Source organism: Cuculus canorus, chromosome 16 (assembly GCF_017976375.1).
Source record: "Cuculus canorus isolate bCucCan1 chromosome 16, bCucCan1.pri, whole genome shotgun sequence".
NCBI classification, from domain to species: domain Eukaryota; kingdom Metazoa; phylum Chordata; class Aves; order Cuculiformes; family Cuculidae; genus Cuculus; species Cuculus canorus.
In genome coordinates, this window is record NC_071416.1 from 15731877 (window position 1) to 15748270 (window position 16394).

Sequence of the window (16394 nt, forward strand, 5' to 3'; positions counted from 1 at the left end):
TAACTGCTTAAGGATGAGGTTTTTTGTTAGGTGAGTTGGATTCAGCTGTCAAGCAGAATTTGCAAACTGAGGTTGATACTCAGTTTTAGATGTGACGATCATAATTATATCCTCTATTATGATGTATAGTGATAGGAAGATCTTGATAATTTCTAGTCTTTAAGACTTGGCTGTGAGGCAGGCAGAAGGGCGGAGACAGGAAGATACAATAGAGATCCTATTTTCAGGCAGTCCTGAATAATCTGCTTTTTTTTTTATCACTTGGGCTTACATATGTCATTGTATAGTTATTCTTTCAGGGAAGTTGTTAGTGGTGTTTTGTACTAAAATGAGCTCTTTGTTAATAAGCGTTATTTTGAGACTTGTAGTTGACTTTAAAGTTTACAAGTGATTATTGCCCAGAGACAAACTCTGTACTGACTCTCACTTTGTCATGAGAAAAATGGTTTCTTTACAAGCAAAATGAGTCCATTCTTTAGTGGGAAGTTGGTTTGGAAGAAAATAACACAGCTTCCTAGAGGCTTTAAAGTGTAATGTTTTCATGCCCTGATGTTTCTACAGTTAATATTAAGAATGTGGGTTAATTTGGAATGAAGTGACTAGAACATTATCTCCTTGGATTTGAAGTTCACTTGAAAATATTCATTCAAATACAGAATATATTTGATGGTGCTGTTTCATGTAAGTTTTGATAAAAATATGAGCACACAGGTAGCTACAAAAAAGCTACTGAAAGCATTACTGAATGAGTGCAATACAGTGAGAGCAATGCTAATTCAGTTGCCTTTAGAGGAAAGGAATTAGTGGAGCCATGATTAATTTCTTTGCTACATTAATATTTTTCAGTCTGGCTCTATGAATGTCAGCAGCAAGAAGCTTTTATAAATGGATATTCTTGACTTTAGAAAACAAGATTATGCTGTGGTTTTGAAAGCAAACCTGTGTTAGATTTATTGTAACTTGGTGTTCAGAGCCACGCTTCCCAGTTCTCTTTAGAGAAGAGAGGGAATAGAATGTTAAGGAAGCATGTTTTCTTTCCAATTTGTGATCTGTGTTTAAGGATGTAAATCCACTCTGCACTGTATTTGTTGTTTTCCTATTAATGCAGTTTGAGTATCACACAAGTCAGATCCGTGTTAAGTCATGAAAAAAGCATCAGTGGGCTCAGCATGGAAAGCTATTTTGTAGTGACTGGCCTAGGAGAAGAAACTGCAGGCTGGGAGTTGCTTTTTCCATCTGGAAATGTTAAGCTTCACTTACTATTTCAACTACAGATCAAAAACAGAGAAGATGCTACTACTTGGAACTGCAAGTAGGACACAACCTTACTTTGCATTAACTGGCTAGTTAAGAGTTGAAATTCTTAGGCAATAGCATTTTTTCTCATTAGTCTTTACCATCTTTTAAACTAATTTGTTACTAATACTTCACAAAACTGGTATTGCTGATCCTCACCCTTGTTAAACATTTTCAGTTACTAGTCATGTCTTTAAAATGGACCTGGCTCAGCTATAAGCTATATGAGGTGCTGTTTTTACAACTGAAACAAAATTGCAACCTTAAAATAATATTTTTATTCAAGGAGATTTTAGTTCTATTTGAAGTAACTAAGCTAATTATAATATTGCCCTGAAATATATAAACGTACTCTTTGTGGTGTTAATAGAATGGTTCTCAATACAAATTCCTGTTTGCAAGATAAATCTCCATTACTATGTTCAAAAGCTTTTACACCGTTTATGTGCTTCTACTTTGTCATAAATGGTGTTATTTTTATTTTACTCCTTCCAAAAGCACGTTAAGTAATAGTACAAATAACAGGATGTAGCCTCTGCCCAGAGGTGCTTACGCAGTAAAACTGATACCGCAAAATGGGCAAGGGCGAGTAGAACAGCAGGACGGATCTTGGCACCTTCTGTAGTTGCTTAATCAAAGCCTGATACACACTAGAGTTATAAATCTTACGTATGTTGAAAGTGATTTTCTTAAACTTCCCTTCAATGTGTGATTTTTAGAAGTAGTTCTTGATATAAGAAAGAGGAAAGGGCAATAGATAAATTCAGAATTTGATCAGAAAATCTGATAAAGGAGCTGTAAGCTTGAATGCAGGTTTCAATAAAATAACTGATTTCCTGGGTCAGTTTTCAAAGTAACTAGTTAGAAACGCAGCTTCAAACCTTAGTCCTTTATGAGGGTTAAAAATCATTTGCAGGGCAGGAGTGAGTAGTATTCTAGAAGGATGACATGAATCGCTCTTAATTTTTTGAACAGTCACATTGCATAGAGAGGGAGAAGGTCTTAGGCCTGGGTGTTGTTAATAATTGCAGGTGAAATATTTGGCTATAGAAGATTACAGATGAGAATGGATACAGCATAAAAAAAGAGCCGTTCATGATTTCCCATACAAAGTCATTAGAGGCTTTAGGGGAATAACTGAGAACAGAGAGTAGTTTACTGGCACGATCTGTTTCATTCTTAACTTCTCCGAGATGGCAAAGAATGCCTATAGAAATGCTCTTTATAGCTTGATTAGGGCTCATTTTATGAGACTTGTAAGGGAATCCACCTATAAAGTATTTCACTAGAATGCTAATGCTTCATATTGCTAAAGTGGGTTTGAATTCCCCTAAAATGAAAGGTGCCAGATAAGATAGAACGTAGCTATTTTCCATGTGAACCTCATTCTATTTTTTTTTTCCAGTTCTGATCCTTTTCACTGAGACTGGAGCTAGCTGAAACGCCCCTACACTCACATAAATTATTATACTTGCATTTAGAGTTTTGTATATGAAGAAATCAAGAAATTTGTGATTATACTAATTTCTTTTAACAAGTTTTACTTGGAGGAAATTATTACAGAACACTGAAATACTTTTTTTTTTTTTTTCTGGCCTATGTTAGAAAACTACTGTTGGTCACTTTGCATGACGTGTTTAAGTAACTTCATTATTGCAGATACTATAACTGCGTAATTTGGTAACCCTGAGATTTATAGACAAGGCCTAAACTTGTCTGATCGATTGTTCCCTAGTTTTCATATCGGGCTGTTAAGATGACACTGTATTTGCTCATCGTGGCAGTGGCCAGCCTGATCCAAGTATCAAGATGCTTAACAGTCAGAGTTGCTTTGGTACTTGTGAAAACTTTCCTGTAGATCTTTATATAAACTCAGGCTCGTTTTACTGAATTTCTAATTTACAGTTGTGATACGAACCTTAAATGTCATGATAGCTTTCTGCTCTTCCTCTGGAGTTGAAGAGACTGGAGTCCAGTAGCACTACTTGTAGATTGGGAAGCCAATTTCAGGGGGTTGTGTTAGCAGTGCTACATTCAGAACTTCTCTGAAAATAATCAGTGTTATGGGGGAGATAATGGAATAGGAAATTGTTAGAGACTGTCATAAAGCATTAGCTAGGAAAAGATGGTAGGAGTATGAGAAGAAAAAGGCTAGTGTGTAACAGACAACGAGTACTTTAAGGGGTATGCGTGATGGTGCATATAGAAGGGCTGGTTTTGATCACAGACAGATGTAGTCACAACCCATATCCTTTGAGAAAATTTCTTAGTAAGCTCTTTGTAGCTTAGCAATTGCCCTTGATCTCATGATAAAAGGGGAGAATTTTTGTCTAACTAAAGTATTTAATGGCTGCAAATTTGTGTTAATTCTGCATTCTTGACTTCTGCTTCAAAATGTAAAAAATATTTTCAAGCTTCTAAGGAAAAAAAAAAGTCCGTTTTGAGCTGATGTAGGTAGTCTTCAGCCTCACACTGGATTAAATTGTTGATACGAACCAAGCCTTCTATTGTTCAGACAAAGCAACATTTCTGAATTGGCTTATGGAAATATTAATGATGAAAAATGCAGCTTTTATCTTCTGCTGTGATGGTCTGTGCAACAGGCAATGGACTGCTAAAGCCTAGAGAACAAGGTAACTGACACTTTCTTGCTATTTGAGCTTCCTCCCCTTTTCTTTGAGAAAAGCCTACCTTGTTATTGCTGGCTCCCCTGCTTCTCACTTCTAAAATAACTCTGCCTTGTCAGGGACTTAAAGTTTTTTGCCATTTTGCGCCTTCTTAAGGTGCAGACGAGTGCTTATTGATGATTCTGTAGCTGAGCAAGCGCTGACTGTGATGACACAACACGCAGACTGAGAACTCCTATGTACACAAAACAAGACTAATTAATAGCGTTTGAAAGAAGTTTTAGTGGTAATGGCTGAATCTGGGAATCCACCTATCTTAACATTTTAGACTTTCTTTTAGCCGGATAGCCGCAGTCATTAACAGGCAGTTTAATTGGAATTGGCCATCTCTGTGCAGGGAACTGAAAGGGAGGGTTGTCTTGGAGGCTGAAAATATCCAGCTGCACTTCAAGGTGTTAAACCATCTCTTGGACTATTTCCAGTGATTTACATCTCTGAAGGGCTCTAATCAAGCTTTCAGGTCCCATATTAATAAAGGAAGAATGTATGCTAAAGGGCTTGTCAGCCATTTAAAGCTCTAAATACAGTAGATGGGGGAAACAGTATTAATTTCTTAGCCTACTAGCACTTGACTGCAAGAAACATTTTCCCACTGAAGAGATACTAGTATATCTGTTACAAGACTGACACAAACCTTGAGGCTCAACTTACCAATTTTCAGATCAGTTAGGATATGTATGCACAAAGATACTTTGAGGGTTTAAGTACTTCTGCATAGGGAACTAAATTGAATGTAAATACAAACACTTTAAAGAACCCATTTCCAGATGTTGCTAATTACCCCTGCAATAGTTGCTACATCCGTTTGTTGGGGCTTTAAGTGCTCTCAAGTTTGTCAATATCCAGCTTCATGGCCAGCCTCATTTAAGAACAAATCAGACAGAAAATGTGGTAGTTTCTTAGTTAATGGTACAGCTCTGGTACCGACTTACATGGGTAAAATGAGACAGATAATTACAAGTAATTAAAAGTGCAACATTCTATCAGACAAAGCACATTTGACTTAAACCTTTTCTCTTACTTTCTTTTTCAATAGAAACTATGTTCCAACTTCCTGTCAACAACCTTGGCAGTTTAAGAAAGGCCCGGAAAACTGTGAAAAAAATTCTTAGTGACATTGGTTTGGAATACTGTAAAGAACATATAGAAGTAAGTATGATACCTCCCAAGTCTTGCAGTTAGAGAGTTAAAATGCACCAAAGCCAGTAGGACTGTGAGGTCTTTAGTGCACGATGTTATTTTTTTTTAGACCTGTTTCATGAAATGTAAATTTCTTTCCGTGAATTTTGAAGGAATCCGCTGTTTCCCACACACACACTCCTCGTGTTCTCATCACCTTCTGAGAATGTCTCTGGGATCCATTTGAGCTTTGTTATTGCTAGCTCTGCATTGCTTTTTAAGTTCTTCACAAAGTAGTACTTAATAACTTAAGATAAATGTACCTGGAAACACTCTTAGAAAGTTTAGTCGAGGCAAGATGCACTCCAGGCTAGATGTGATACATATTGAAGGCAGGTTGTCTTTTATTTATGCTAGATTCTTAAAAATAGCATTTCTGAACATTTAGAGATGAAGCAAGAACCAGGTGCTGTACGGATGTTCCTGGGGGACAGGAGATGGTTCTGAGGTTTTCATGAAGTGCTTGTCAGTGCTGAACAAGGGGTCATCGAGTTAGAGAATCACTTCTGTGATTCTCTGTTCGTTCCTAGAAGGGAAGGGTATTTGTGCTACTCTTCTGGACAGACTTCGTAGCAACTGTCTGGAAGTGCAGCTTTCTCTCCTGAATGCTGAACTCCTGCACTGTCAGTTCACACACTTTAACTCTTCAGAATACATGGCAAATTATGACCTGCTTGCTTTGGTTTTTCTGTTAGTATCTCCTTAAAGAGCATTTTAGTGAGATGTGTAAGGGAAGAAATGCCAGTCCTTCCTGCTTAGAAAATATGTAGAGCAAGTAAAACTTATATGGGTAAAATTCTGAATTGGTGCAACGTTAATTTCAGTATTCATTTCAGTGGAAATACTATTTTTGAGTCCTTATGTGCTGCTGACTTATACACCAAATATGAAATGCTAAAGTACTTCGTAAGATTGATTTTTTTTATTATTATTATTTTTTAATAAGAATTCGGCTTTTTAAACAATCATACATGTAACCAAACTTTTAAAACTTTTATCAGAATTGCTTTTTGAAATTAGAGCAATAAAAAAAAAAACCCAAACCCAGTCAAACACCCTACTGCCACTCACAAAACCAAGCAACCAAACATCGGAGTTATGGCAGAGTGTCCACATGCCCTGGAAGCACTAGCCCTGGCATGCTTTTCTGCATGACTGCTTTTGAAAATGGGGCAGGTATATAATTACAGTCTTTGGTTAATTAAGAGGATGAGTACTGAAAACAGTTCTTCAGGTGTTTTCTGATATTGAGACTGTTCACAAGTCTTCCCCTCCAGAGAGCTGCATCTTGAATACCCGCACTTCTTCAATTAATAGCATCTACTGTTTGCCAGCAGCACTTGAGAGGGCTGCATGGATGCTTACACGAGTTGCTTACGGGAGCAGCTGGTCTTTGGTTTTGATTCTCTGTACTCTCTTCCCATCTTCCCGTTTCTCCAGGATTTTAAGCAGTTTGAACCTAATGACTTTTATTTGAAAAACACTACATGGGAAGATGTAGGATTGTGGGACCCATCGCTTACGAAAAATCAGGTTGGTAATAGTTTTTTTGACATGTCTGAGTCCAAAGATGGTTTGTACTAACAAACGTGCCAACAACTTTGTTCCACAAATATGCCAAGAGCTTTTCCTGCAGCTTTACTTGTTGATCTTCATTTGTCAGTAGTTTAAGGGACAGCAAAAAGCTGTGCTACCTGTTTGGGTTTTTTTTCTCTCAAAGTCATAATCCCAGTGTTTCTCTCAATGGTACAGGCCGCCAAAACCTGGGGACTGATCAGTCAAGAAATTTTACTCAGCCTTTGACAAATGTATATTAGGAGCCTGTCTGCTTTCCACTTTAGCACAACTTCACCATCCCTTCCGGTCAAATGGTCAACAGTTTTATACAGTTCACGATTAGGTTTTTTTACCCTTCTTTAAATGTTACATTGTCTGTTTTCATCTCGGAAAAAGTTTAAACGAACACATCTAGCTGCTGCTCTGCTGTTGTTGTCACTCTGGTAGCTGTCTGCCACTTCTGAAGATTCTCATAATCTGACTATGCCCGAGATTTGGTTTAAGCTTATATAGTTCTGTACAGCAGAATGAAGGGACAGCGGAATTCTTACTTTTTAGATGTTTCTGAGCTACTGGTGTAGGCAATTTGAATTGAGCTACAAGTGGAGGGAGGAGATAATACTTGATTCTAATTAAACACATTTAAGGCAAGTCGCGTGCACTGCAGTAGCCTGGTACAATACAGAGTGACACCAGCACTGTCAGAACAGTGAGAAGGCGAGACATTGCTACAAAATAAGCCCTCTTTTAGTATCTGAAAGATCATGTTCTTATAGAAAATGGGGACCTATATTCTGATGGATTTCTAGGGTAGTGTTAATCTAAACGTGTCCTTTTATTACTGTGTTCCATAAAACACACTGATGATGTCCTTTTTCCCTAGTTAATTTCAGAATAAAAATTGTAATATAAAAGGAGGCAGCTTTTGTTTAATTTCTTGTATCTTGTCTCCAGCCTACCACATGTCTGAGGCTGCAGAAGGTGGACAGAAGCATATATTGCTCCTTAGTTATACAGAGGGAGAGTACAACTCTCCAGCTACTTCAGATGATCTGTGTGTATCTTGATGCACAACACTTGTTTTGGCACTCATGATGAAAGTTTGTGACTATCTGAATTTCATGTCTCATCCCATCTGAAAGGCCAGGTTGCTTGTGGCTGTCTCTGAGGGCAGTGTAACTGGAGTTTCTGTTACAACAGTCGACAAGAACTACATCAGCAACACATTAAATAGAACAAAGAGAAAGTGTGCAGGGAAACTGCAAGGCTTGCATTTTCCAAATATATGTGGGGTTTTTTTATCCCTGATTCAAGATTGTTTTGAATCAGGTTTGGGCTTTGATCAGAAGGAGAAGGCTCAATGCCTTTAAGGGCTTGTGTGGCCTTAGTAAATGACTCGGTAAGCTTAAATCCATTTGTTCACCAAACAGAAGTTTTGAAGAGCATCTTTTATATTTAAATTTGTAATGGGTTTAGACACTGAAATAGCTGAACTTTTATATCCATCTTCTATGAATGTTTGGCAGATTTTGATGGGAAGTAACTTGTTTTCTGGATGCAGTTTCATTCTACTCAAATGGTCATGCTTGCCTTTCCTCTCCGGACATGAGCTTGCAGTGAATTTTTCCATGCAGCTCAGCTGCAGGGAATGAGGCTTTTATTTTGACTGATAGGGAAAGATACTTATGATTTAGCCTTGCATGCTGAGTTTATCTTAAACTCTCCGGGGACCTTTAAATTGGCACTTGCCACTTCTCATGTAGGTTCAGATGATAAACTCTCTAGGGCCTGATCTGCAGGCCAAAAACTAGAGAGAAGAAATTAATCTACAGGTTTGAGACTGTTGTAGTGGGTCTTGAGACCGTTATTTAGAAACGTTACCATTTAGAGAAGATAATGGTTGTTGTTTTTCTAGGAACTGCTTTTCAATATTTGGTTTCTGCTTTGTTCTTTGTTTTAAGGACTATCGGACAAAGCCCTTTTGCTGCAGTGCATGTCCATTTTCCTCGAAGTTCTTTTCAGCGTACAAAAGCCACTTCCGGAATGTTCATAGTGAAGACTTTGAAAATAGGATTCTCCTTAATTGTCCTTACTGTACTTTCAATGCGGACAAAAAGACTTTGGAAACGCACATTAAAATATTTCATGCTCCAAATGCCAATACACCGAGTGGAGGCATCAGCACTTTTAAAGATAAAAACAAACATGATAGCCTTAAACCTAAGCAGGCTGACAGTGTAGAACAAGCTGTTTATTACTGTAAGAAGTGCACTTACCGAGATCCTCTGTATGAAATAGTTAGAAAGCACATTTACAGGGAACATTTTCAGCATGTTGCTGCTCCTTACATAGCGAAGGGAGGTGAGAAGTCACTCAATGGTGCAGTTCCGTTAAGTTCCAGTACGCGAGAGGAGGGTAGTATTCACTGCAAAAGATGCCTTTTTATGCCGAAATCATACGAAGCTTTAGTACAGCATGTTATCGAAGACCACGAACGTATAGGATATCAGGTAACGGCAATGATAGGTCACACTAATGTAGTGGTTCCAAGGTCTAAACCTTTGATGCTAATAGCTCCAAAACCACAGGATAAAAAGCCTATGGGACTCCCTCAAAGGATGGGCGCCCTTTCCCCTGGAAGTGTTCGATCTCTTTCATCGCAACAGATGATGAACAGACTCACTATACCAAAGCCTACATTAAATTCTGCAGGAGTGAATATGATGTCAAACGTTCACCTACAACAAAACAATTATGGAGTCAAATCAGTACCACCCAGTTATGTTGGTCAGCCAGGGGGAAGGCTAAACTTAAGTGGTAATTCACCAGTTTCTATTTCACAACAGTCACAAACAATGAAACAGTTTTCAGCAAGTGGAAATGGAAGGCCTTATACTCTTGGAGGGGAACAGAGGTCCCAGGCCTCGGCAAGATACTCTCTTCAGCCTGCCAATTCGTCTTCTCTTTCATCAGCTCAGCTGAAACAGGCGTCATTATCTCAGTCACAGGCAGCTTCAAGGGTATTAGGTCAGTCTGGCTCGAAGTCTCCTGTAGCCGCTACAGGTCCTTCCGCTGTCAATACATCATCCACGCAGAAGTGGAAAATCTGTACAATCTGTAATGAGCTGTTTCCTGAAAATGTGTATAGTGTCCACTTTGAAAAGGAGCACAAGGCTGAAAAGGTGCCTGCAGTTGCTAACTATATAATGAAAATACACAATTTCACTAGCAAATGTCTATACTGTAATCGCTATTTACCCACTGATACATTGCTTAATCATATGTTAATACATGGTCTGTCTTGTCCGTATTGCCGTTCAACCTTCAATGATGTTGAAAAGATGGCTGCTCATATGCGAATGGTTCATGTTGATGAAGAAATGGGACCTAAAACTGATTCCACTCTAACCTTTGATTTGACATTGCAGCAGGGTAGTCACACAAATATTCATCTTCTTGTAACCACCTACAACCTGAGGGATGCTCCTGCTGAGTCTGTAGCTTACCATGCTCAGAATACTCCCCCAGTTCCTCCAAAACCACAGCCAAAAATCCAGGAGAAGTCCGATGTACCTGTAAAAAGTTCTCCACAAGCAGCAGTTCCCTACAAAAAAGATGTGGGGAAAACTCTCTGTCCTCTGTGCTTTTCAATCCTAAAAGGACCCATCTCTGATGCACTTGCACATCATCTACGGGAGAGGCATCAAGTAATTCAGACGGTTCATCCAGTTGAGAAAAAGCTAACCTACAAATGCATTCATTGCCTTGGTGTATATACAAGTAACATGACTGCCTCAACTATAACACTGCACCTTGTTCACTGCAGAGGTGTTGGGAAGACTCAGAACGGCCAAGACAAAGGTACTTCATCGCGGCTAAGTCAGTCTCCAGCTGTAGCACCTGTAAAACGTACTTACGAACACATGGAATTCTCGCTAATGAAGAAAAGGAAAATGGACGATGATGACTCCCCCTCTGCCTTTGAGGAAAAGCCTGAAGAACCTGTAGTTCTAGCATTGGACCCCAAGGGTCACGAAGATGATTCTTACGAAGCCAGGAAAACATTTCTTACAAAATATTTTAATAAACAACCATATCCCACTAGGAGAGAGATTGAAAAGTTGGCTGCCAGTTTGTGGCTATGGAAATCTGATATCGCGTCTCATTTTAGTAACAAAAGGAAGAAATGTGTTAGAGATTGTGAAAAATACAAACCTGGTGTGCTGCTTGGATTCAACATGAAAGAGTTAAACAAGGTTAAACACGAAATGGATTTTGATGCTGAATGGCTGTTTGAAAACCACGATGAAAAGAATTCCAGAGTCAACGTTAGCAAGACTGTTGATAAAAAAATAACCTTAGAAAAAGACAATGAAAGCTCTTCAGACAGCTATGAAAATATAGAAGAGGAATACAATGAAAGCGGTAGCCCGTTTGGTCAGCGTATTTCTGACACCGGTAGGAAAACCTCTTCTGAGAGCATAGTGGAGAACCCAGAGGACAGCGTATCCAAGGAAATCGTTGAAGAAAATGCATTACAGTCTCCAGAGAAGACTGATCAAAAAGAAGAGGAAAGCTCTAAATACGAAGAGATTGTTTCTGCCGAAGAACCATCAAAACTGGTAGGTGATGTTTCAGATAGCGAAGGTGACCAGGATGATCAGGATGATGCCGCTGAATGGAAAGATGGAGCTTCACAGTCTGAAAGCGGGCCTGGTTCTCAGCAGATTTCTGATTTTGAAGATAATACATCGGAAGTAAAACCAGAAGTGTGGACAGATGAATCCTCCCAAAGTGAAGATGCTGGTAGCAGTAAACCAGCTGCGGAGACAAAAGGAGGTGGATCTGAAAGTGATGAAGAACAGTCAAAGTGGAAGAATCGTTCCTATGGAAAAGTAGAAGAGTTTTGGTCTAAGGACCAGTCGCAATGGAAAAATGCATCAGAGATTGAGGAGAGCTTGTCAAATCAGCAGATGGAATGGCAGAATAGCACAATTGACAGTGAGGACGGAGATCAGTTTGACAGTGTGACTGATGGAGTAGCAGAACCAATGCACAGCAGCTTAACTGGTGTGGAGCTGAGTAGCCAGCAAGCATAAGATGCTTGATTCAGCGGTGGCAGTAATATGATCCGATCTACAACTGTCTAAACACTTTCATTTCAATATGACTGCTAAGCTTAGATTCTGACTGGTACTGCCTTTCGAGTGCTAGGTCATGCCGTGTGGTGGTTGTGGCCACTCGTACTCCGGTGGTTATTTAAGGATGCTGTTGGCTAACCTTGCTTGAGAATACCTGCTGGGATGAGCAGAGTAACTTAATGTGAAAACGGATAAGCCGAAGGCTCCAGAATGCACACAGAGAAAAGCAGAGGTTTGTTTTATCTGCATTTTCAACATTCGTTTCACTCTTGTACATGTTCAGTTGTATGTCTTTTTAAACATTACCCTTTTTCACATGGTAGTGTAGGGCCGACCATACAAGCTACCGGTTCAACGTGTATAGTAGACTATGGGGGAATTGATTTTTTTCATGTATCATTCTGAATAGTTGAAATGTATATTTGTACAGTCTTTTAGACCTATTCAAGTGACGCTTATGAAATTGTTCTTGTGTACCCATCATAGATTTGTTTCTCTTTTTTAGTGTTGCCCTGCTGTGTAATAAATGCTGTATCTAGTTTACCTAGCAAAAGCTTGAAACTGCTATAGTATGGATTTTGACAAACTTAGTTTTTGCACATAACCTTGTACAATCTCAAAACAGAGGCCAGCAACATAAAAAAATATATCTGGACTCTATTGTATTATAAAATTTTCTTGTTCTGAATATCCTTGACATTACAACCGATGACAAACGTATTTCAGAGCCATTTTCTGAAATCTTTTAAGCTAAAAAAGAAAAATCACATGCAAGAAACAAGTTTGCAGCTACTAATTTTGACACCTTTTAGATCTGTATAAAAGTGTATTGTGTTGAAGCAGCACGCTGAAACAAAGTGCTGTGTTTTGAATATTTAGTTTTATCTTTAGTTAACACCAACAAGGTGTTGTATTCATTTATACCATCTAATATATGACACACTGTTGTAGTATGTATAATTTTGTGATCTTTATTTCCCTTTGTATTCTTCATTTAAGCATCTAAATAAATTGCTGTATTGTGCTTAATGTAAATATTTGCTTTATTACATGCAAGTGCTACATTCCTGTTTGGTAACTCCCACCTTGCTACATTCATTCCTTTTACCCCCCTGCCCCGTGCTGCACAGTTCTGCCGAGGCATTTCTCTGCAGTCCTTTCTGACCGAATGGACTGATCTCCTTCAAGGATATTGGAAATCCTATGGAACTAACTTTGGCTGAATTTTTCTTTACTGTTTAGCATTTTAGAAGGCTAATTTATAAATAGGATTGTAGTGATTTGCTTGTTCTGCATCCTGGAGAAACAAGGTCTATGGATTATTGGCATTTGTCATCCCTTTGTACTTACATGAATGGAGATCACTTTCACATATTAAAAAGTTATCTAGAACTGTGTCTCTCTCTGAAGCGCTACGTATTCAGGGTAAACAGTAGTGAACGTGTTTGAATACTTGCCGTTTAACCGTGAAGGAGCATGCCTTGCAAGCTACAGACTTGTTTTGGCTTTGAAGAAAAAGTAATTTGGATAGTAAAAAAAAAAAAAAAGTCAGCTTGTTAAAATTTGTGATTGGTTTGGTCAGAGCTGCCCTGCGTTTGGGCGAGGGGCAGCGCAACAGCCAGCTGGCTAACCAGAACCTCATCAGATAATTTACAGAAGGGAATCTGATTGTGATGAGACCAAAACTATTCTTAAATAAAGCAGTGAGTGGATTTAGACATATGTCTTGACAAGTTCCAAAGTACCTGCTTGTTGAGAGTTTACAGGAACTAAATTGACCCATGGTGGTTTTATTCATGTTGTAAAGGAGGGAACAGTTCTGCGCTCTTCGATATTTTAAACAGCAAAACCATTTCACTGAGATCTTGAGAAAACATTTAGGTATGTGGCAGTCTTGGGTAGGTACCAGCTGTACTTCCTGTTAGTATAACAAACAAGACACTGTATAAGCTAAATATGAGACTGTGTGTGTGCTCTCATGTTCTGCAATTAACGTGCTGCTGGCATTCTTCAGAATGAGCATTTCTGGGCTTTGTTGAACTAATTATGTGTGTGAAGCAATAACTGAAAACAGTAACCTTTAGCTGAAGATGGTTTAGATTTGCTTGTTCTTCCTTCCCCCCTTCTCAGCAGGGATACATACTTTCATTCTGCCTTTTTAAGTGAGAGGAGAGGAAGTTGGACTGGCTCCCAGGGATGCACTCAGGTGGTAGAAGACACATTTTAAGAACATTACAGGAAAAATAGTTTTGACATTTACATCAGCAAAAGAGCTCCTTGTGTTTCTCTGCCTTAAAAGAAAACTTGAGTCTCCACTGCTTGTGTTAGCAGGCTTTCTGAACTATTTATTTGAGAATAGCTTTTCAGCAAATCAGGTGAGAGTTTGTTACCTACCACTTAGAGGTGTCTGTGGGGTGGTAACCTTTTCCCAACAAAACCAGGCACTATTCCTTGCTAAGAAGATTTGGTTCTCTGCTCTTCTCCCTCCGTAGGCTGTGCTGTTACACAGGAGGCTCCTGTCTGAAAACTTTAGAGATGTCAGAAGTTGGGTCATGTCATTTCATCGAGGCCTGAAGGGGCTTTACAAATACATCTTTTCAAAACTTAAAAAACGCAACAGTTTAAGGAGCTCTGTTAAACAAGGAAATAAAACATTGGGTATCATGTTATGAATCTGCATTGTATTCGTTTCAGTGTCTGCCAAGGCTTATTTAATATTAGTGAGGGTGATACTTACAAATTCTGAGCTGTTTGTAGTCAGTGAAGAGGAGGACTATGAAATCTGACCTCTAGAAATGTTTTGTTTGTTAGAAAATTACATAACAGAAAATACAATTTTGCATAGTTATTAAATTACAGGTCTTGCACAAAAATAGTCTGTCTTACCAGGAATATCGAGAAGGATTGGGAGTGATTGTTTCAAGTTTTGGCATAAACTTTCTAGTGTTTCAAACAAGTTACTCTTCAAATCTGGATTTTAGCCTAGGCAAGAGTGGCTTTTTTGGTTTGAGGCTAACCACACATATTTGAGCAAGCCAAAAAGCAGAAGAGGTAAATGGTACTATTAAACTTGGAGGAACCTTAAACCCAGTTTGTGTAATCTTAACATATCCCACCATTGTAATTTTATGAGGTGGAACAGTTTATGGAACTTCTCCATAAGTTGTTCACTAAGAGAACTGTGGAACACGCCAGCTGTGCTTCCGCGGTAGCCGGGCTCAAGCTGACACTGCAATTCTGCTGCGTTCAGTGGCAAACCCGGAAAACACTGGTCTGCCCAGGACACGGCCAGCACAACAGAGCAGAAGGACCGCTAGCGCTCTTCTCTAAGGAACACTGCTGCCAGTTTACTTGAATTGAAGCAAAGCGGCCTTCTCCATCACACATGAAATCTAAAGGCTGTAAGGCTCAGACCAGAGGAGGTGGGTGTTGGCACACGCATTGTTAACGGACACAAAACGGTTGTGTCCAACAGAAGCTGGGGTGACCTGTGATTAGACTTGGGCCAAATACCTGAGAGTGACAAGGGCTGACCAAGGTTGTTATTTTATATCACGCTTCGTTGCTATGGGTGTTCATTTAGGATTGTAATACCAGTGACTGAAGCATTGCTCATTGCACTGTCCTGTGCCTGAGGTAGAGTGGTTCAGGTCCACTTTTCTGTTCCTTTAGGACACCCCTCTCCCCCCTCGCTCCTCGAAGCACAGTTTCCCTCTGAACTAAGCAGTCACATTCCAGCAGGACAGACAGACAGCCTGTGCTGAACTCCTATTTTTCTATCCTTTGCATCAGACACCTCAGCATTTCCTTCGGGTGTGGTGACTTAACCCTTTATCTGCACTGGGATTTCTACTCAATCAAAACCATTTTTATATATATCTGCATTGAAGTTTCAGTTCACAAGCTCTTAAATCGTTTATTGAAAGTCCAAGTGACATTTAATCCTGCCATCCTCTGTTTAGCAGTAACGCTTCTGTAGCAAGAACTGTAATTAGTATTTGACCCTTTGATACGTATTTTCAAGACAGAAACCTGAATATTCACCCAGTATTTTTCTAGGAAAATTCTCTCATTCTTGCCAAGAAATTTGTTGCATTCAAATACCACTGATACAGGACAGGAAGCAGTATACCATTTATAGTACATCTATTTCTTACACTGCTATGGTACTAAAAGAAGTTTATTTCAATTTTTATTGGAACCAAAAGATTTCAGGAATATGTTATGTGTACTGTCTCTTCATTTCTGTTAATAAAGAAGCTGATATTTGGATAAACAGGTTGGTATAACTAAGAGTATTTTGTTCCTTTCATAACGAATTTGCCTCTAATACCAGCTCATTTGTAATAATCCATTTCAATAACCTGCATTGCAGGGGCAGAGACATTGAGTGTGTTAGTCAGTTTCTTTATATTTTAATTCAACTTTATCTTTCATCATCAGTCCCACTAATAAATATGAAAAGGTTGAGTTCATTTATTTCTGCATCAGAAAAGCACTGGTCTCCATGGTTACTCAAAGCCACGGAGCTTTA

The 16394-nt window shown here is 39.0% G+C and overlaps 1 protein-coding gene across 8 annotated transcripts in view; it reads left to right on the forward strand.

The window, feature by feature from the left end:
• Nucleotides 1-16292, forward strand: part of ADNP (activity dependent neuroprotector homeobox) — a 34123-nt gene extending 17831 nt beyond the window's left edge. For all 8 annotated transcript variants that reach the window (XM_054081530.1, XM_054081531.1, XM_054081526.1 and 5 more), the window contains 3 exons: nucleotides 5020-5132; nucleotides 6603-6695; nucleotides 8681-16292. In XM_054081530.1, coding sequence (XP_053937505.1) covers nucleotides 5020-5132; nucleotides 6603-6695; nucleotides 8681-11818 — 3344 coding nt within the window. In that variant the 3' untranslated portion in view covers nucleotides 11819-16292. The remainder of the gene's footprint in view (nucleotides 1-5019; nucleotides 5133-6602; nucleotides 6696-8680) is intronic.
• Nucleotides 16293-16394: the final 102 nt, after the last annotated feature.